At 31.8% G+C, this 22345-nt stretch overlaps 1 protein-coding gene across 1 annotated transcript; it reads left to right on the top strand.

The window, feature by feature from the left end:
• The first annotated feature begins 4916 nt into the window (after window positions 1-4916).
• Window positions 4917-13534, top strand: LOC129219312 (uncharacterized). Its single transcript, XM_054853661.1, has 5 exons — window positions 4917-4970; window positions 6771-6799; window positions 6908-7099; window positions 12416-12667; window positions 13195-13534. Exons 1-5 carry the CDS (start codon window positions 4934-4936, stop codon window positions 13432-13434), a joined length of 750 nt encoding a protein of 249 aa, XP_054709636.1. The 5' UTR covers window positions 4917-4933; the 3' UTR covers window positions 13435-13534.
• The last annotated feature ends 8811 nt before the right edge of the window (window positions 13535-22345 follow it).

Genomic DNA, 22345 nt, shown 5'->3' with positions numbered 1-22345 from the left:
TCGTCTTACCAACGTCCAATTATAGAAATAGGCCTTGAATTTAAAAAGGATTTCAATTGGTGTTATTTTCTTTATTGGGAGCCAAAATAAACGATGAAACACGAAATTAATTATTTCATACAATGCCCGATTCTTAGAATTCAATTAATGAAAATATTGCCGCACATGTTCTTAGGAAATAAAAAGTAAAATTTTGTGATATTTATCATACTGTTTTGGTAAATGCACTATGGAAGAATTTCTACTTTGTTGATCAATTATGGTGAAAATAAAGGTATTTCAAGATCATGGTTGTTTGAGATTTGTTTCAAATTGAAAATTGAAACAAATGTGAAACATGTCGAAGAGATACCATATATATATATATATATATATATATATATATACGTTTTTGCACATTGTATGGTGACCACCGCGTAATAGATTTATTATGCGGTTTCGATTGCAAATGTGTAATTTTAATTTTGGAATACGATTATGTATGAAATTTTAAAAAGTTAAAAGCAAATGATTTTATTCTTCCAAGATCTTTATCGTTGCTTTGCTCTTAAGGAAAACATTACTTATAACCAATAACATTAACTATCAGTATCACCTTGAAAGGCAATAGCTCAAATTCAATATCAGGTATGCAAGCAAAATTTGATGATATTTTAAAGAGTGCTATGATTTCTGTATGTTGGGAGGCTATATAAAATATCTTGGCGAATATTTCATATGCATATATATATTTTTTAATGTTAGTCTTTTCATTAGATTAGGCTAAACTATCTAAGTTAATGTCCTAAAAGGTAGGAACCTTTTATGCATAAGAACTGCAGTTTTGAGTACCTATAATTAATCAGATCACTTGCGAGAAATACACTTGTTTCCAAAATTAAGGTCACAAATTCATTTTTCGCACAACTCTCGAAGTCCCAAAGGACCGGTTAAAATCTTCGAGTAATCAGTAGTTTGAGCTATAGGAAGTTCCTTTCCCAGCCTTCTAAAGAAGAATTTTTTTCGTTTTCGGGAATCGTGCAAAATAGATATACTATAATGCTTATTGCTTGGATAAAATTAATAATTAGTTGTACAAAAAATGTCTTTGCAGATAATAATTGTTTAGATACTTCGAAAAAAGGAAGTAATTTTTAACTGCTTACATTTTCTTTGAATCGCATCTTAAAACATCATTAAGTTTGTAAACTCAGTTCGACTATTCTTCGTTTTCGGAATTTGCCAGGTGGTACTGCAATAAAATGTATGCAAAATCTGATATCTGCTGATTAGTTACAGGTAGAAGGTTCTTCATCATTATCTTCTTCAGAATTTGCATAAGCAGACTCACACGTAGTTACAAGTTTTCTTTCATTTCCTCCCAGTCCACATCAACAAAAATTTTAAAACAATTCCATTCGTTCGTCGGCCCCTTAGCTTCGTTAATCTTAAAGCAGTTATAATTACTGTTTCTGTCGCAAACCCAATTTCTTTTCTCTTGACTTCAGTTCGCATTGCTTTTAAACGTCTTCTTGTCTTAAAAGCACTATCATTTGAGTCATCAAAAATAAAAATAAATAAATAAATAAAGGCTACTTTTTCATTTTTTGTAAAAATTTCAAGTCTCTCAAATATTAGTCAGCAATGAAATTTTAGCTCGTCAGCCACGGCAAAAAGTTACCCAATGAGCATTTTTTTCATACACTCTTGCAATACTGAGCATTAGGGAGCACTATTATAAATAAATTTTACCCCTCATACAAGCTTAGCAAAGCAATGCGATAAAGGAAAATGGGGAAAAAAACTTTTTTTTCTTATTTTGGATGCATTTTTGCGCATGAAATAAAAACGAAGCTGTCGTTAAAACTTCGACTTAAAAGGAGTTCATTCGAGATATAGGGACAACTTTGTAAAACACTAAATTATTTTGAGATCGAATGAACATTTCAAGGTACAGAACTATTCGATTTGTAAGACTTTCGAGTTATCGAGAGTTGAGTGTAATTCAAAACGGTACCAAACAATATAGGTAAAATGTGCAATGTACGTATATTGAAGAACGGATGGCACAGTGTTAGAAAGCAATCGGGAAGAAATAGCGCTCAGCGTTACACTGAAAAAAAAAAAAAAAAACCTCGAAACGTTCCGGGAAAATAATGAGCAGCTAATGAGCCTAATTTCAGCCAATACGATATCCGGCAAAAAGCAGAAAATTTCCCGCTGAAAGTTACTTACTTTCCAGAAATTATCCGGGAATCTTTCTGAAGAATTCAGAAAACCTCCCAATCAAAGCCAATTATGTTTCTGGACTTACTCAGAAACCTTCAGTGAAAACTTGTGTATATAGTCATAGCCTGGCACCTTCCTGGTTTACCAGGAAAGTTCCTAAAGCAAATAAGACCGAAGCTAAGTCGGAATTCCAAGCAATTCCTTCAAAACTACAATACCCAGAGACTGTATTTCGCCCTTGGTTACAGCTGAGTCAATTCAGAGAGCCCGTAACTAAGCTGAAGGAGAAACACCTAAAAAAGATGCCTAGTATATTTTTACACTGGGAGCTAAAAATGTTTTTTGCCCCAGTATAAAATCGGCATTCATGGAATTTGTTGCGACTCAGGAAACTGTTTCGCAAAAAACTTGTTTTTCACAATAAACTGACGTAAACTTATCAAATCCTGAAACGGGACCCAGAAGTAATCAGTGACACATTTCGGATTTTTTTTTTCTTTTACAGTGCAGTTTTGCAAAGCAACGCGAAATTTGCATCTTTAATCATGGAAGATTTTGGCCAGCAGTGTTGTGAATATTGCGTTAAAACCCACCCAGCATGGCTCATTTCGGGGAGAATTAATTGTGTTCTCATAATCATTAGAATGATTCAATGAGACAAAGAGTTATTAACAGGCTTGAAGCTGGTCCTTTTCAAGCAGATTAAGGGTAAGTTCAATGGTTGCAAGTAAAAGTGGCACCGAAAGTGGAATCTAGATAGCGGAATCATTCAAAATAAGTGGTACAATCATTAGAGCTGTCGGTTAGGGTAGGCGAAAGTGACACCGTTTACACAGGATCTTACTCGGCACGGTATTAAGTGCGAGGCATGCAGACAACAGCTTCAAAACTTAAATTTGACATTGTTGCTGCGTCTGGAAAAAGAATTTCCAGTCTAGCAGAATACAGACATCTTGTAGAGTACCTTTTTCGGCTAGCATTCAGTGGTGTATCCCCCTGTAGCCTATCCTACAGTAGAATCCGTATGTTATGGAACAGAACACACCTTCTTAGACACATTAAGAACTGGAGCGTGATTTTCCCCCCTAATGAGTCGAGATTCAGCACACGGGATAGTTTTCATGCGGGAGAATGTGAAGCTTGATATTAATACTTCAATATAATGCTTTCTTCGTATGCTGTGCATTGTACAGCCCTAGACTAGGCCTTTTTAAACTAGTCTCAATTTTTTTAAAAAAATCTAAAATTCAAATACTTAAATAATTCTTATTGCTGGAAAAACAACGCTATAAGTTACACTTTGAAATTAAACTTGAGCATAAAGACGCTTAGAGCAAAATTTGAAATAACTTTAAAAAAAGTTTAAAATGAAAACCTCGAAGCAAATTTTAATGTTATCCCAACTACCGGTGTAAAATATTGTATTATTTAATGAAATAAGAGAAAAATGTGGTATGCGTTCCCTTTTGATTTAAAGGTAAAAGGAAATTCATTCAATGCCGCCGGTGAGCTTTCGTAAGAAAAATTGCTCATTTGAAATTATTAAAATTATTGGGAACATTAAATTTTATTTAAAATTTATTTGTAGATTAAAGTAATATTTGCTTGGGGTGGGGGAAACCGTAAAAATGAAAAGAAAGAAAATAACCTGAAAAATTGTGACGGTTACAAATTTCAACACAACAAAATTGTAACTCTTCATAATTTGGGGTGAAATCTATCATTTTGGTTGCAGAGGAGCCTTGTTTAAGGCGCGTACACCACTTCCCATCTTTGATACGAGTAGTATCCCCACACGACTTTTCAAGGATTACGTCTTTGAAGTTTACATGTGACTATGTGAAGTCTGTTTGTTATGATAAACGCCTGAACTGTTTTACAGAGCAAAAGACACATTATATGCATAGGAATTTTATAGCAAAGCCTGAGTATGTAAGTATTAAAAGTACATAAAATTGACTACTTTATAAATAGAAATAGATTACGATATCGATTGTTGAATGAAACTATCTGTCCAAGATCTTGAAGCAACCGTATGCGTTTTATTTGTAAATATGAATCTTCCATGGTCATGCTTGTTGCCTGTGTGCGGTACAGGAGATGGAGGTTTCCTTTGCACTTTTGGTCTCAGATTGATTTCCTTTCTTTGTGCAGTAAATTTTTCCTGCGTTGTCTTTTCTATTAATAAATAAAAATTTTAACAGTGTTACTGTATGTAAAAACCGGAGCGAAGTGCTTAGCACGCAGTCCTGTTTAAATTGAGAGAGCAAACGCTCCCTTGCGAAATCTAAAATTGGAAATATTTGGATGAACGAGGTTGTTAGGTTAGTATTCGATTATTTCATAGACTGTAACATTAAATTAATTCATATGTCAAAACATTGATAGAATAAATTAGTAGTTACAAAATTAATACATTAATCTCTCTCTTTGATGGATTTTTCGTGCTTGAATAACGAGATCGAAAAATTTACACCTAAAAAAGTAAGAAGCTAAAAAATTCAATGCGTCTCTTTCATGAGTATCGTAACAAATATATATGTTACATATTTTTTTTTTCACATCTTATTCTTAATTTTGATTCATTTGTGCATGTTGCACAGATTGTCAAATGGAGTTGAAGCGTATCTTTGAACGCGCATACGATATTTCTTCCCTTTTCGTTTTACATAATAAAATTTAATGTTTTTTTGCCTTTTAGGAAGAAAACCATATAATAATTTTCATGGACGTTTTTTTCAAGATTTGGATTTTCAATACAGGTAATAAAACCGTATTCAAAATTATCGATTTTGTTTTTGCTTAAAGTTACTCGTCATTTGCTGTTTGTTTGTGACTGCTCTCTGCCGCATAGCCAGTTGTTTCTATTTCAAAAAATATCTTCCAATACTCTCATAGAACAAGCAAAATCGAAGAGCAGTCAATCTATAAATGCACCCATAATTTTTTGTCACACACTCGTAATGAAAATAACTCAAAATCATAAATTGTTATCCCCAGTTCATTCGCTAGATCTCCCACCAAATTCACGCTGTAGCATACTAGTTCAAACATTTTTCATACACTTGGATGCTAAAACAGTTCAGTTGAATAGAACTATATTATCAGCAAAAAGATATAGTATTTTTGCTTGAACCAGGGTTTGTTTTTTGAAATAGGCTTATTGGATGTAGTACCCAATAGATATAGGGCACTACAGCTCAGGGAGGAGTACGTGATTAATTATATTCTTCAGTAATTTTTGCGTTATGCAGGGTGTTCCGTTTTAACCTGCAAGACCTTTATTTTCGAAACCCTTAGTCCTAGATGTATGCTTCCATTGCAAAAATGTTCAAAAACAGATCCAGAGTTAAGATACTGAAAATAGAAAGTAAAAATAAAAATAAGTCAAAAAATACAAAATTTAACTTTTTATACGATACCCATGTCCCCTAACTTATAGTTAGGGAAATAATCTCCATTGAAAAACAATTCCAACACAAAAAGTTTGAAATTAGTATGACCAATATTCATCGAGATATGAAACGCAGCGTTTTGTGACTTACACCACTTTACACCCGCAGTCAATAACGCCTTTTGGGGGAAAATAAAGCAGTTAACATGTGTTTAAAATTATACATGTGCATAGAGTGTGGTTTTCCAAACTGTTCGAGGTTTTGTCGTGTGTTTTTGCGCATCATGGCGTAACATTTACATTCATTTTTGAATAGCAATGAAAAATATAAATATCTTGTTTTTCTTACTTTGACGACCTGTCATTCTTATGAAAGGGCGGTAAGTTCCAATATCATCTTTGGTATGGTCATTTAAAACTTTAAACTGAAATATCTCCTTGAGTTTTGGTAGCACAAATGTCAAGTATTTTGTGTTAGTAATATCTTTCAATGGAGATTATTTCCCTAAACGTAAGTCAGGGGCCCGTGTAAAAAGTTAAATTTTGTATTTTTTGACTCATTTTTATTTTGCTTCAAACTTTCCATATCTTAACTCGCATCTGATTTTGAACATTTTTGCAATTGGAAGTATACACCTAGGTCTAACAGTTGCGGAGATAAAAGTCTTGCAGGTTAAAACGGAACACCCTGTATCGTATTTCTGCTTTAACTAGATATTCTTCCTTCCATTGCAAAGAAGAACTTATGTGCTTTGCATCGTGAGACCATTTTCGTAATATGATGGACGAAGCTTAGACAAAATTGCAATGTAAAATGTTTAAGGACGGTTCTTTCGGAAATAAGAGATTTGAACTAGTAATTTAATGTAACAAAATGTGTCGTTAATTGTGTATGCAATGTGGCTGCAATCTATTGTACAGTTAGAGCTCGTAACATAATTTACCACTCATACAGGAGTGAAATTTCGGGAAAGTTTTGTGTCATTTATTTGAAAACATGTACATTTGTGCACATTTGAGAGAGGTACAATTTTTTTCACGGGAAATTTTACCTACTCTATGAATTTCAAAATAAATATCAATCACCGCATAGACAATAATCATGAATAATGTTTTAGAGTGAACTTTTTTCTTTAGTTTGAAATTAATCACATTCTTTTATTTTTAGTTTTTCTGAGCATGCTTCAAGATACCCAGGTATGAAAAATATACTTAACTGATTTTATCAAAATTAATTATTCTCCTTATAACCACACAAAGTTTCTAAACCCAGAAATGTCTTTTTTTCCCCCTCCACTTAAACAGAACCAAAGTGTTCGGTTACGTCAAGCTCTATTAGCAACTGGTAACTGGTTGAATGATGTAGATGGTGACAATATTCCTGGACAAGCAGGACTCGATTATCCAGTTCACAGTTCTGTGCCTGAAGGAACTAGCTTCCGATGCAAAGATTATGATTATGCCGGATACTTTGCTGACGTTGAAGCTGATTGTCAGGTACGTTTTAAGAAAATGTTACTGTACTAATACTGATGTCAACGCTTGAATCAAAATTTAAGCATATAAATTGTCTACATGCAATCTGTGAGGGGGGGGGGGGTGGAGGGTGGAGTCAATCTATCCTCAGTGGATCATATGCATCTTATACGACTGGAACACATTCCACATGGAGATTGTAAAGTAAGGCTGAACAAGACAAAAAACTAGCTGGAAAACATATCGCCAGTTAAAGAATCTATATGAATTGAGTCTGCAATTGGCACAAGGTCATGTCTGAGCATCATTCTGACTCATAGTTTGAAACCAATAGCTTTGCTTCTAATTTACGAGTTGAACCGCACCTTGCTGTGGACATTCACTGGTGAGATAAATTTACTTTACCTACCATTTCGTTGCCACTCTCTGCTTCAATGAGATGACATCTGCTTCCAGCTCGGTTATTCACTACTCCAGACTGATAATTCTAAAACAAGAACGAAACTGCAGTCTCTGGATGTGACAACTGGGCTGTCTGGTAAATTGCATGTAATACTACCTTCGCCCTGCCTTAGGGGCAGTAACTTACTGCTCTGGTTATGATGTTTTGTTTTCATAAAATGTCATCAAGAAATACTTGATACTGATTCTTGTTCCATGATAGCTATTGTGTAGTATTTTTTGTTAGCTATATGAACACTTATGCATTGCAATTATTCAAAATCAGCACAATATCTGTCCATCCTAGTGTAACCTAAAATCAAATCAGCTAACATTTTTTGTTGATATTGTTCTGATTTCAATTTATAGAACTTGTACAAATAAGTAAATCACTCTCAGAGATGAATCAGTAAAGTTCATTTATATTGTTGAAGTATCAAATATATCTTCGTTTCAACTGAATAATTTTCCTCGTTATCGACTCATGGTTAACATGGTCATCGTAACATGGTTAATGAATAGTCTCATAACACATTAATCAAGATATAAATATAAGTGCTACTGCCCCTAAAAGAAACCAAACATTTATTACAACCATCAATAAAAAGATGGGAAACGATTTTAAAGGAACGCAATTGGTTCGGTTTATTAAAAAATTAAGACCCTTTCTACTTGTTGCTCGAAGTATTTCTCCCCTATGTGCCCTATATCTGTAAGAGGCATATGCATACAGGGCACAGAGCCAGGGTATTAAATTTAAGGGGACAGCAAAGATATTGCAGAAGGTTTAAAAATGTGAGGGGAAAAAGTGTAATGATCAACTTAACTTTTCGCCCCCCTAATACACTATTAGTTGGGTATAACATAACGGCCGTTGCGGGCAAAATGGTTACTCGCGATATTTCCGCTAAATTGCTGCTGTATAGTGTAATGGTAGTTGTCGCAACTAATCTGGCAGGCAGCTATCATTAGTATGATGGAATAGATTGACCCACCAAAGGAACCTTGCTCAGCTATTTAGTTTTTTAACCCTGTGAACTAAGATAAATGCTTTGAATTTGTGAATTGAGCAAAAGTAATTTAGCCTTTCGGTTACAAAAATTTTCTATTGAGCTTAAGGACAAAGGATGCTTTAAGCTTCAAAAATACGCGCCAAAACAGCGGGTGAAGTTACTGGTTTTATATGTATTTTGTGTATTAGTGCATTTTTGAAATGGGCGTCGATACGGTCAGAGTAGCCGTAGACGGTTGTGAGCTTTGTAAGTATTCCGAATAAATTTTATGCTAACTTGTGTTGCTGCATGCTGCATTTCATGACATTTCTACAATTATGTGTTGTGCATAGCAAAACTTATTCTGCCGTGCTTCGAGGAAACAAAAATTCGTGACGTATCGGTTCCTTTAATAAATTTGGCTCTAATTATTTGTTGACTGGGCTCCTGTTTCTCTTTAAAGCTGAAATCGCCTTCTGTGAAAGTTATTTACAAGTTCGGCTTTGCATTTTCATTTACAGTTCCACTGTGCCAATTTTCATGCAGTTGAAATTTTGAGCATATCGACCTTTTTGTTTTCCAAGATTAAGTGAAAAATAGTAAGAATTACTCCTTCTGCTACTTTTGCAAACTGCAACAACAAAATAAAAAAATAAAATTAAAAAAAAAAAAAAAAAACGCACACAGACAATATCAAGAAATCACCCTAATGCTATCGACTAAGTAAATTGAAACTGCTCTACTAAAATACTTTTCCGCGCAGGAACTGAATTGCGAATCAGGGATGACAAATATTCGAAAAAGGAAGATGTAAAAAAAAAAAAACTATATTTACGTTTTTTTTTTTTTTTTTTTTTTTGAAGATAATGGGTCATACTTACTTATACGATTTCCTACCCAAACGTATAAATCAAATTTATTTTACAATTCCAGTACAAAAACCAACTAAACTAAAAACCCAATTATAAATTAAACACTGATTTTAATTACTATTCGATGAATTATTTTAATATCTAACAAATTATATACGATCTCTTAATCTTTTTAATAACCTTTTAGAGTCGGGGGGCCTCCTATAAACTACTACCTAACGTAACTGAAAACCCACCTGATTTGAACACTAATTTAACTAAACGCAGAATTAGTCTTTAAACCTACTCAGTTACATTAGGAGGCCTCGACTTCAAAAGGTTATTAAACATTAAGAGATCGTATATAATTTGTTAGGTATTAAAATAATTCATTGTATAGTAGTTAAAATCAGTGTTTATTTTATAATTGGGTGTTTAGTTTAGTTGGTTTTTGTACTGGAATTGTAAAATAAATTTGATTTATACGTTTGGGTAGGAAATCGTATGTAAGTATGACCTATTATTTTTTACTTTTTAGTTCCTCTTTGTGAGTTCCCCTTTTGAAGTCAGTTCTTTTTTTATTTGAAAATAATTTATTTTTTGCTTTTTAGTGGTGTAAATATAAAATAAGTAACGTAATGTAAAGTATGTGGTGCGTTCCTTACGTACATCTCGAGTGAGAAAGCATTTAGCACAGGAGTATGAAAACAGCTAAGATGAGCAAAATAGAGAAAGAAATAGAGCACAGCGTCTCGGAGACTTCTTAAGACTGTGAAGAAAGGCTTTTTCAAATGCACAATTATTTACAAAGAAAATTGTCTTCATCATCAGTTTGACTTTATCAAAGTTTGCTTTCCGAAAAAAATCACGAGTCACTAAAAAACAACAGAAATCGCTTTAACTGTGCCCATAGAATTTAAAGACTTTTCTTGATTTTTCAAGAATCCCATCTTCAGACACTGACCTGATGAACGTGGGATCACCTGGGAAGTATATACCTTTCTAAACGAGAGAAAAAAAAAAAAAAAGAAATTTCCAAATTGGTCTATGTGTGTTTGAGTTTACGGGGGATATATATAAAATGATTCCGACGAACTGAGAACGTCTTTTTTGAAGTTGGTTCAAAAAGAAAAAAGAAAAAAAAAATCTTATTGCGTATAACATTTTATACGATTGGCACTAAAAACTGATCTTTGTTCCTCTCCAGGATTTATTTGTGCGCTAATTTAGTTAGAACCATTTAAATGTAAATGGTTTCCCTAACTATTTTATATTTCACATAATAATACGTGTCACGTAACTCGTGAAAAAAGTCACTTTGCTTTTTACTTGGCCTCGTTATAGATCAACACCACGCTAAAAACAGAGTATCTACCGTGATGTCGTACATATGAAGATCAAAATACTACTAGAGCAATGATACTAAATGAATTTCCTGTTTGCTTCAGAGGAATCTTTATTCAAAATTTGCGATATGACTGCTAATGAATTAATGCAGTAGAAATATTTAGGGGGGAACTCCCCCAAAGCAAGAGCTCCCCTAAGAATGAAAAATACCCCTCACCCCCCGCCCACCCTTAAGGGGGTACCCCCGATTAATATTAATGTTTTATGGTACTTTCTTTAACAATTGATTTTATATTCAATCGTTTAATATTGAACTAATATGATGAGGCAAACGTTTGGGACCTAAGTTAGATCTCACTCCTATCCATTAATTTAAAAAAAATCCATAAAAAATCGTTTCACTAAGTGATACGCTATGCATTTACAAACAACAAAGCGAGAGTATGAAATTTGAAGAGTTCCCTCGATTTCTCCAGGATCCCTCATACCCGGAGTAGAAGACCATTAGACGACCGGGAGAAGTATACCGTTTCAAACAGAAAAAGAATTTTCTTAATCGGTCCAAGCGTTTTCCAGTAATCGGGAAGCATAGTACATAAAAAAATTCCAACGAAGTCTGTTAATTAGTATTGCCATAACTGTAAATTAAACTGACGGCGTCAAGAAATATTAAATCTAGAATACTTGTCAAACTTCAGAAATCGGACACCAGTTACGATACATTTATTAAGGAACATAAATTCAATCGTCGGAGGGGGCGGAGATTTTTGTCTTCAATTCCCCTTGAATTGAATACTAAATATATTCCAAAACTGAAATATTAAAAAAAAAAAAAAAACCTTTAATGACTAAATGAAAATATTTGTTAGTAAAAAGGATTTTATATTAAATTAATTAATTCAACTATTTTCGTAACAAAATACATTTAATTTACCGATTTGCTACATGAGTAATCAATACATTAGTAAGACTATAATTAAAATTAATAGGCGGCGCCGTGAAAAATCAAACATCCCGATGCGTAAGAATTAAATATTGTTCAACACAAGATTCCTCCGTCGAAAAAAATGCATCGTTTAGTCCAAAATCACATGATCTATGACGTATCGTGCTACTGACGAAAGCTGGTCTACGTAGCCGCAACGTATGAAATTTAAAGTTTCTTAGATTTCTACGGGATCCCTCATTAGATCCAGACAAAATTAACATGGGACTATCTGGAAAACATACCCTTCCAAACAAAAAAAGTTCTCATATCGGTCCAGTATTCTTGAAGTAATACGAAAACATTCATAAAAAGCCGCAAGACGAAATCATAACCTCCTTTTTTGAAGTCGGTTAGAAAGAAATTATAGGTTGGTTCCGATAACTTAATTTCAGCTGGAACGAAAGATTAACCGACTACTTGTTAAAAAAAATAGGGGTGAGGTGGAAGCCAGTTTGTTGTGCCAACAAAATTCTGCGATAGTAACCGGCCTTGTGCCAATATAAGAATTCCTGCTCTTTCTCAACAAGAAGAAAACAACTATCTCTAGTTCTGGAGTATCGTTATCATAACCATACTAAAAAAATTAACAAAAAAAATCAATGCTGTGCGTTTCGTTTTTATTTACTCCCAAAACTTACGTGAATTTGATTAATTACTGTTTTTACGTCTTTTAGAATGCGTTACATAGTACTTTTAACAGCGGATTTTGTATTTTCAGGCTTACCATGTCTGTTTTCCTGATGGTCGTAACGCAAGTTTTCTGTGTGTAAATGGTACGGTTTTTCATCAAAGATACTTCGTTTGTGACTGGTGGTTCCATTTCAATTGTTCACATGCACCAAGTCTGTATGAGCAAAATTTGTTTAGAAAGATTCCATTACCTGTACTAGGTCCTGTAAGAAGGCTGCAGTTCTCAGGTCCCATTCCCCAACCTAAAGTAGCAGTTCTACCCCCTGCTCCACAACAAAGGGTAAGTAATAGTTTCGAACGATGTAACATTTTGTCCATTTGTAGTTCGTAAGTATTTCTGTTACTATGCATTATTATTTAATATGTTTGAAATTGATTTCGATTTTACAAAAACTAGACTGACATGATTTTCACGCCAAGTAATAAAGAAATTTTAACTTTTTAAATATTAGAGAGGAAAAGATACAAAGCATTGGGAGAAGGTGGGGAGATTGAATTTCAGGTAAAGTCTTGAAGTTGTTGCGCATCCCCCCCCCCTCTTCCCTCATTTCTGACCTTCATTGAAGTCGCGCCGTGATAACCTACGTAAGATTTTTTTCTAGTCACTGTAAGACACTTAGAAAGTGCTACGAAAAATCTGAAACTTCATGAAAATCGCGTCTTTAGTACTTGATGATCTTTCAATAAAAAAATTTTGTGTATTTAATTTTACATAGCACGATGGATTAAAATCGATATAATTTTTCTCCACAAAAGAATGAACTTTGCTAAGATTCAGAATTTATTTGCTATTTATGTGTATTTCAGGGCCCAAAGAAATTAAACTTGTATGAAGATGATTTTAAGAAAGATGAAAAAACAGGAAAAAAGGTAAAAGATCAAGAAAAGCCACAGAATTCCCTCTTGACGTCTCCAGTAGACCCAAATAAAAGACAACGAAATTTGGTTCCAGTTTCAGAAGTGAAATACTCCGATAAGCAAGATAAAGATAAATGCGACTGCCAGTGCGGCAGTACTCCCTCTCTAAAGTATATTTCCTCAGTGTAGTAAGAAGCATTAAAAAAGATAAACGTTATTTCTATTTTTGATTTGTACATCCTTGACGTCCATTAAAAATGTTATCCGATTTGTTACAACATAAAATAAATCGTTGACAAAAAAAAAAAAAAAAAAAAAAAAAAATCACTTCATTGGTTTCTCTAACTACGCATTTTTAAGGAAAATTTCAGCAAAACTTCTCAAGGTGCGTTCAAAGCTAAAATTTGTAAAATTTCACACAAATAATTTAGACAAAAACGTTCAATATTTACCGAAAAGATTCACCTTTTATTAAAAATCTCAGTATGATTTATGCCTAGAATCGTTATAAGAATCAATATTGATAATTATTCCAAATAATACGACCATTTAAAAAACATTATTAGTTCATTTAACAACTATGCCCCCCCCCCCATAAGCCCAACGATCCGATATTTATTTCTATGAAAGTTTAAACTTTCTCACACAACACTTAAAGCGATTGTTTGGAATTTTTAAGTCCGCCATGTTATTTTTTGTTGCGGTTGAAAAATTGGCAATTTCTACAGTACAGTAGAGTATCGTTTTCGGGTTTGCGTCACCTAAGATAACTGAAGACTAAGGTTATCCGAAAAATTCTTAACGATTAAAATTTTCAATATCTGGACGACATAAAGATGTGCATCTTTTTCTTCGATGTACAATGAAGAGGATGAATTGCCTTCACGAAAAATTTATCACTCACATTCAGCATAAACTTCCATTTTCATTACACCTAAACCCATTTTGATTAGTTTTTTATGATATTTAAAAGTATTTTGGTGTATAAACTTGTAGGTAAGTTTTTTGTAACCAAAAAATACGCATTTTGACTACCTCCAAATTCATTTGGATCAGTTTCATCATGAAATTTGTATGTATGCGCTTGCAATGTAAAGTACCTTGCACAGCACAAAAATGTTGTTACAGAAGGGTAAAATTTCGTATATACGATTCGTTCGGTGTCAAGTTGTGAACTTCTCTTGTTGATTGCAATCTGATATTCCAAAAAGGATGTTTGTTTCTTATTTATTCCAAAACCATATTAATTTTAAAGTCATTTTTTCATATCAAGATAGTATCTCCAAGACATCCCTTAATCCATCTCCTGTAGCCAAAGAATATTTCGTGCCAATTGGCGAGTGTTGTTGACACCCCCCACCGGGGTTGCCAAATTTAAGAACAGTAAATACGGGACAGGCTTCTAAGAGTGAAAGGGGGGGGGGGGATTTTTGTGGTTGAGAGCAATTACTGGTTATGGTGTATTTTTAAGGCGTGATAAACAATCATGTTTCAATAGCTTTCAAAAGATTCCTCTTGGTATGTTTATTTGTGAGTACACTTTTGGAGAAACTCTAAGTCAAAGAATAAATCAAGCAATAGAACGAAGTTCAGCATACAGATCGACGTTGATAGAAACAGGTGCTAATTAGTTTGACATTTTTCGTTTTACTTTATTTTTTTACCTTCGTATTATAAAATATTGTTATTAGCCAAAATACGGGACCTAAGCCATCCCGTATGGAAGTTCCCCGGGACACGGGACATTTTTCAAAATACGGGACTGTTCCTTGAAATCCAGGACGTCTGGCAACCCTGCTTCCCACCTTTAAATACCTTTTATTTCTTGATTTTACTCGGTAAGGAAGTTTTACAGTAGCAAAATATTTCAGTTTTCAGATTTTAATGCAAATCATTTTCTAGCTATTAAAAAAAAAAACCTGAATTTAGAAATAAAACACCTCGAATTAAACGGAACCTAAAACTTCCGGATTTCGAGACTCCACTGTATTTGCAAACATACTGGTTCCGTGGTAGCCGAATTAGGCATTCTGTGCTAAAACAATAATTATAAGCAAATCTTATTGAAATTATCAACGAAATACAACATTTTACTAAAGGATATCGCTATTCTGTTTTTGGACTTAAATTAAAAGAAAACAACTTCTTAATTGAAGAATGGAAATAAATCGTTCGGCGATTTTTTTTTTTTAAAGACTGAAATCTGTCCTCAGTACTGAGAAGTGGCACTTATGGCAATAAATACTTATTTAAAAATGATAGTTTAAAATTTTTTTGGTGAATATGCCGGCGTACCGATTTTGATAGCAAAATTTTAAAAATTGCATTGAAAAGTAGATTTGAGCATACAAGCGGGAAAACTAGTCGAAAGGCGTAACTATTGGCCGATATGGATGTGTTAGTAGTACGGTTTCCTTTAAGCTGCTAAAAACCGTCGAAATTAGCGTACAAAGCTCCAAAATTAGCTTTGTTACACTTGACAAACGTTTATCATGAAATACATGAAACATTCCAAATTTGTACAAAATAAGTTTCATACAATCGTATGATCTAATCAAAATTCCATATATTTTACAGAAGAATTGCCACATTGCCAGATCTGCTTGCCTCATTTTTACAAAAAAAAAAAAAAAAAAACAATCACTACATCCAGTACTAAATCACTGGGTCCTTGATTAAACTTAGAATTAAATGAAAAGATTTTTTTTAAGAGAGAAAACGTATGTGTAGTATTTGGATTATTCTATGATATTTTGTCGGTTTTAATTATATGACTATGACTGAAAAAAAAAGACACAAAAAGTACTAGCAGCCAATTTTATAAATACAAGTTTAATGAGGACACAACATTTTAAAAAGGAGAATATTTTTTCAATATACTCACATACCAAATGGATAGTTCCATACAAGAATTAATAAAATTTGCAGTTTGAAACCTCTTCGTATTTTGACTAACATGGTTACTCTACAATATAAACACTCGGTGCTAATGCATACATAATAGTAATTAAGTATCTGTACAATTTTACCTGACTAGCTTAGTAACAATAAATATGCCAAAAATAAATTTAAAATAATACAATAAAAATATATGAACAACAAAAAATATACAAAATAAAAGTTTTTTACTTTTAAATTGCAAAAATGATTTACAAATAGTAAATCTTAATCATTCTTTCACAGAACATTCTAAAACATCACATGAATATTGAGTTTAGAATTTTAAATTATTTTTAAGCCCTAAGAATGATATGACTTTCAGGGAAAATCTTTGGAAGAATTTTAATTGCAAAATAAATGCATTAAATTTATACTGAAAAATGATTCTGAAATGGAAGTATCTAGCTCATATTCTAAGATGTTTAACATTTCCAGCATATTGTTCAGTTTGAAATTTCTCAAAATAATGTAAAAAATACTTTCTTCAAACTATCATACATAAATAGAATGTTTCATGATACCAAAGCAAATTATAATCTCGTAAATCAGCACATGAGAAACATAGCAAAAGCATGTGTAAAAACGAGTTGAATATATTCAGTGGTAAAAGCATAATGAAGAAAAACAAATGAATAATCTTTAAAGAGCACCATTTGCATATTTTCCTACAAATATAAGTACTAAGAACAGTAAATTTAGAAAAGTAATTTTAGACCCAGTAAATTTAGAAAAGAATTATTTACATACAGCTTAACCATATAAGCAGTATACTCTATGCAATCTATTGACTTGCATGCTGAAGTTTGCCTTGTTGTTTAGAAGCTTTATTCCACTTCTTTTTCCTCGATAATTCAGTTACTTTTCTTACACACAGCGAATGCAACAAAAGTCATCATGTTACACTTATGATGCATGTATACTTGCCAACATTCGAAGAAGAAGAAAAAAAAAAAACAGGAGATTCCACTAGCGGTATAGAGGTGATTCAACAGCGACATATCTTCACAACAAAATTATTAAATTATGCTTTTAAATAACATGAATACTAAATTTAAAGTGAAATGGGGATTTTTTGCAGATTTAAGCTAATTAGTAGCAGCAAGAAAAGTATACAGCAAAGGAAAAAAACAAATAATGAGTGAATTTGCTTAAAGTTTCGTACATTCCCCAGTCTACCAAAAACGTAGCTACAAAAATTTAATTACTAAAATCCGAAAAAATAAAAAAATCAATATGTAATGAAAATAAAATACAAAATAAGTAGGTATAGTATAGCACATGTTAAAACAACTTCAAATTTTCAAAATAATTGAAACATTTTCAAGATGCAAAAGGATTGAAATCTGCTGCAATTTTCGGCAACGCACGTGGAACGGCAACGCGAAGTGAAAAGCGTCCAAAAAATTGGTGTTTACTAAATGAGTTATTAATTAGAAAAATTCTTATTCCCTGACATTGGTAGACTAGAAAAGGGCGCCATCTATTGAGAAGAAAGTAAACCTATTTCATGATTGACTGAAAAAAACTGCAAAAAAGGAAGAAAATCGTAAAAAAACGGGAAATCAGGTGATGGAAGCAAAAAACGGGAGTCTCCCGTTAAAAACAGTAGAGTTGGCAAGTATGCTGCATGTAGAAGCGGCCATAACAAAGCGTATGTGGTATCTCCTCCCTATAATTGAGGAAAGCCACCATATGATTCAGAAAAAAAAGGAATGAACTTTTAAAATTTGTTTTGTTTTTTTATTTTATGACACTATATTATCATATAAAATATAAATGCAATTTATAATAATTATTTTTACATTAACTAAATGAAATGATAAGAAAAAAAATTATACTTTCAGCTGATAATTATTAAAATTAATTAAAAAAAAGAATTGAAATGAATAATGAATTAATAAGAAATTACAATAACAATTCTTCTTCCCACATTACTTTAAATAACTAACACATTGGTGGCATTTTCCCCATATATATTTGGGAGAACATACCACAATTAAATGACTTTCATTAAATTTCTTATTCACCTTCAAACCAAGAAAGGAAGGTATACATAACCAATTAAATATTGAAAAATAAAGTGTATTTTTTTTACGGTCTCGTTATTTCTATTTTTAATGTTCAAATGGCAAAATCCTAAAATGTCGCTACTTCCCCTGAACAAATAATAGAAAAAATATGTAACTAAGTCTTAATGTTAGCAATGAACTCTAGGAATAAATACAGTAGGGTCTTAGAATTTTTTGAAAGGCCTGTTTAATTTGTATAAAATGCTGTAAAAGATCCATTTTCTGGGGTTCCAAAATTAAAAGGGTCAGCAAATGAATTTGTTCTAGATAGACATCAAAAAGCATAACTGGTTGAAGTATTTAACTGACATCAGAGATTAAACACACACACGTGTGTGTAGAAATTTAATACTAACTTTTTTATCTGCTTAATTGCATAAAATGTAAAACATATACAGCATTTACAAAGTATAACACTCCAAGTTGTTCTTTAATAATATTAAAACTATGAGTTGATGCAATTTGTGATAGAAATAAATGTAACCATTGCAAGAAATGAAGGATAGTGATTCAAATGGAGTTATAATTGTATTTTTTTAAAGGCTAAATAAAGTACTTCAAAAGTTCAAAACAAAAGCAATACACATTCATAAATATAAAATATTTCACACTACATCACAAATTTATCATCATTAATGTAAAATACTATTTAAAAAAAAACTATAACACTTAAAATGTTATGAAAATAAGAACGTCAGTTATTCTACATATCAAATTTCCTACTGTCATTTGTGGAATCAATAACAAGATTCAAATAAAGTCAAGCATAAATAAATGTCTTAAAATTTTCAAACTATAACCTTAACATTATTAATGTTATTTTCCATTCAGAAGAGAGATGTTTTTAAAATTGGAAACTATTACATTCAGATAACATAAATACCATTTAGAATGCTCTAAGGCAATATCTGAAGAACATATACATTTGCTAAGCAGTTCTTACATCTCAAATCATATTTTCTAATAACTTATAAATATATTTTGTTTATAATTCAGTAATTGAAAAAAAAAAAAGACTACAAGCAAATATAAGAATAAGCTGTATAAAAAGTACTCAATACTTACACCAACTATTCTTTTTTTTTAACTTTAGGATTAAAAAAGCATAAAACATAAAAGCTTGCATTTGACACTTAATACTATTTATAGATAATGTGGGATGCTAAAATCATATTTTTTTTTTTTTCATATTCTTCTGAATTTTATATTTCTGATAGCTAAAACATTACAAAGTAATCACAGTACAGTCAACTCCCCTTAATCCACCTTTTTTTCATACAAACAGTTAAGTAAGTTAGGGTTAAAGTCAGTTGTTAGCAAATCAATTGCAATTTTCAACTTAGCCAACATGCAAAAATTCAAAATAATTGACAAAAATGTAAAAATGTTTCATAAAGTTAAATAAAATTATTTTCCACACTTCACATAATAGTTGAACGATATTTATAAACCTAAATGTGAAAATTAATTTAAAGAGTTCAATGAATCATCTTTGCTAAAGTCAAAGCTGCTGAATTTTTACACTATACAAAAAAAATTAAATTCAAAAATTGTCATAACCAATGAAAAGAAAGTTTTAGACCAGATGACCTCCCAAGATGCTGACATGACACAAAAAGACACTGATCAAGAGATCATGAATGATGTGTTGAAAGAATGCAACACCATATTCAATAACGTGAGTTGGAGTATGAGGAAAGATCCTCTTATGAGGAAGGATTGAGAGAAAAATATCTAATTTTTCTTCTAAGACAAAACTGTGTCTCACAGCAAGGCATAATGACTGTACCCAAATTCAACAAAGTTCAGCATAACAAAAATGTTGTAAAACACATGGTGAATTCCAGCGGTAACGGAAGGACAGTTTTAACAAAAAATCTATGGGTTTTGGTCTGTGAGTATATCAAAATAAATATTTTTTCAAAAACTGATGCATAGACTTTTATACACATCATAGTAAGTTGCTAAAAAAGCCAGAGCCAAGAATTATTTGTTAGTTTTTTTTCTTACAATCAAATTTAAAAAAATGGTAACGTAAGGACATTTTTGCGACATTATTTTCACGCTATCTGTTCTCCCCAGAAGTTCAGCTACACTATAAAAAAGAAAATTCTATAAAAAATAGAGCACATACAGGAGTGTTCAATTATTACAATTTCACCTCCAGTTTTAAAAAATTATTATAAATTTTAAGCATATAAATTATGTATTTGTTAAGGGTAATGGAAGGACAAGAAGTCCAAAATAATTAAACTTGGTAAATTTCTACTTACAAACATCTTTTCAACTAATACAGCCTGAAACAATGATATCTAATGCCTAAGTCATAAGGTTACAATTTTGACTTCTTTAAATATTCAAGAATTTTATCAGAATCCATAAAACATTTATCTTCTTTCTCAGGAACCACAAAGGTCATTTAGACATTATTATGCATTCTCAAACAAGATATTTCTATTCCTTCATCTTCTATATGAAGTTCCTGCCCAACATTGCTCTTTGTTAATTTCTTTCATTGCTATCCAACTATAAAAACTTGTCCAAATGTTAATGTGCCCTTTGACATATTTTTATGATTTGGTGTTTTTGATTCAGTGGTATCTCCATTTTTAACCTTATTTGAAATTGTCCTCAGTCTATTGACTTTCAAGGAAATATCCTTCGACTTGTTGAAGTACTTACTATATTCAATAACATAACTTGTTACAGGGTTCAAATAGTGTATTTTGTGTCAGGATAAAAATGGATATTGCTCAATTCTTTTTTGAAAGTAGATCTTTAAATTTGCTAATCACTTTGTAGTACGTTTAACAGTTAAACCAATGCTCTGTACAATCGTTTCCTGTGACTTGTGGAAAAAAAATCTGACAGCAGTTTCAATATTGTATTGTTCCAATATAAATTTCAAGTTTTTAAGCAAATGTTTCTGTGTGAATTGCATGTCATTTCACAAACATGTCATACCAAAATGATTTTCATATGCTTAGGAGTTTTTAAGTGTAGTTTTCATGATTTTCATCATATACAATAGAAGAAATAAAATCATGAAACAGTTTAAAAAAAAATTAAATTTTTAAATAAAAGCACACAATTTTTGTACAAATATTTCCTATATATGTTTTAAAAGTGACTACTAACTTTGAACAATATTGTTTTATACTAGCATTCTAAAATTTTACACTGTACCAGCTTATAGTTACATCTCTTTCTGTTACTGTATTTTTTTGTCCTTTCGGCACCACTAAAAACCATGTAAATTAAATATATACTAAAATTATAACTATGTTTCCTTGACAAGGGACATAATTCTGCTTTGCATAAAAAAAAATGAGTTTCGATAACCAATAGGTTCTGGGTGAACTAACTGAGATTTAGTATTTTGGTAACGGAAGGACATCAAATTGTCACCTTCGTAATGAACCTATTTCATGGTTGAAAAAAAAAAGAAATTTTAAATTACTTACCAAAACGTTTAACTAGACATTCAAAAGATAAAAGTTAACGTAAAGATTATATGCTGATAAGTTTATCGAAATTACAGTATATAGCAAAAAGGAGATTTTTTGCTCTGTAAAAACACAAAGAGAAAACTTGATTTTGCACTTGATTTTCTGAAAGTCATCCAACTATTTGAGAAAAAACAGGTTAAGATCCAAAATATTCATTGATTTCTGAAGAGAATGATATATGGCAAGTGACAGAATATTAATTTTTAAAATTCAAGTGTCATGTCTCCTTTTTCCTGGAATTCACCACATAACTTTTACTTCAATGCTTAGCTAACTTTTATTAGTTTAATATATCTACAGTTGAATTTATCAATCTAAAGTTGTAATTTTCTTGGGGGTTTTTTTGCAAAGAAATCCCATCTTTTGGTATTTAGTCAGGCTTCGAGTAAATACCTGAAACATCTTTACCTACCAACTGGGTATTTAAGTAATCAACATCACTATGAGGAGAATTGAATGTCTAATATAATACTAGTAGTTCATATTTTAGTCAAATTTTGTAAATATAAATTAAAATTAAGATAACAGCACTACCTTTTGTTTCTTAATTGTTTTCATTTCTGCTCTGATTTTTAAAGTAAT

The sequence above is a fragment of the Uloborus diversus genome, chromosome 3, assembly GCF_026930045.1.
Source record: "Uloborus diversus isolate 005 chromosome 3, Udiv.v.3.1, whole genome shotgun sequence".
Classification (NCBI taxonomy): Eukaryota; Metazoa; Arthropoda; class Arachnida; order Araneae; family Uloboridae; genus Uloborus; species Uloborus diversus.
The sequence above is the reverse complement of the archived record's forward strand: the minus strand, read 5'-3'. Positions and strand labels throughout refer to the sequence as shown.

Coding starts and splice junctions, on each gene's coding strand:
- LOC129219312 (XM_054853661.1), top strand. CDS start 4,934: ATGGACGTTTTTTTCAAGATTTGGATTTTCAATACAG. Junction 6,800..6,907: donor GCATGCTTCAAGATACCCAG/GTATGAAAAATA, acceptor CCACTTAAACAG/AACCAAAGTGTTCGGTTACG. Junction 7,100..12,415: donor ACGTTGAAGCTGATTGTCAG/GTACGTTTTAAG, acceptor TTGTATTTTCAG/GCTTACCATGTCTGTTTTCC.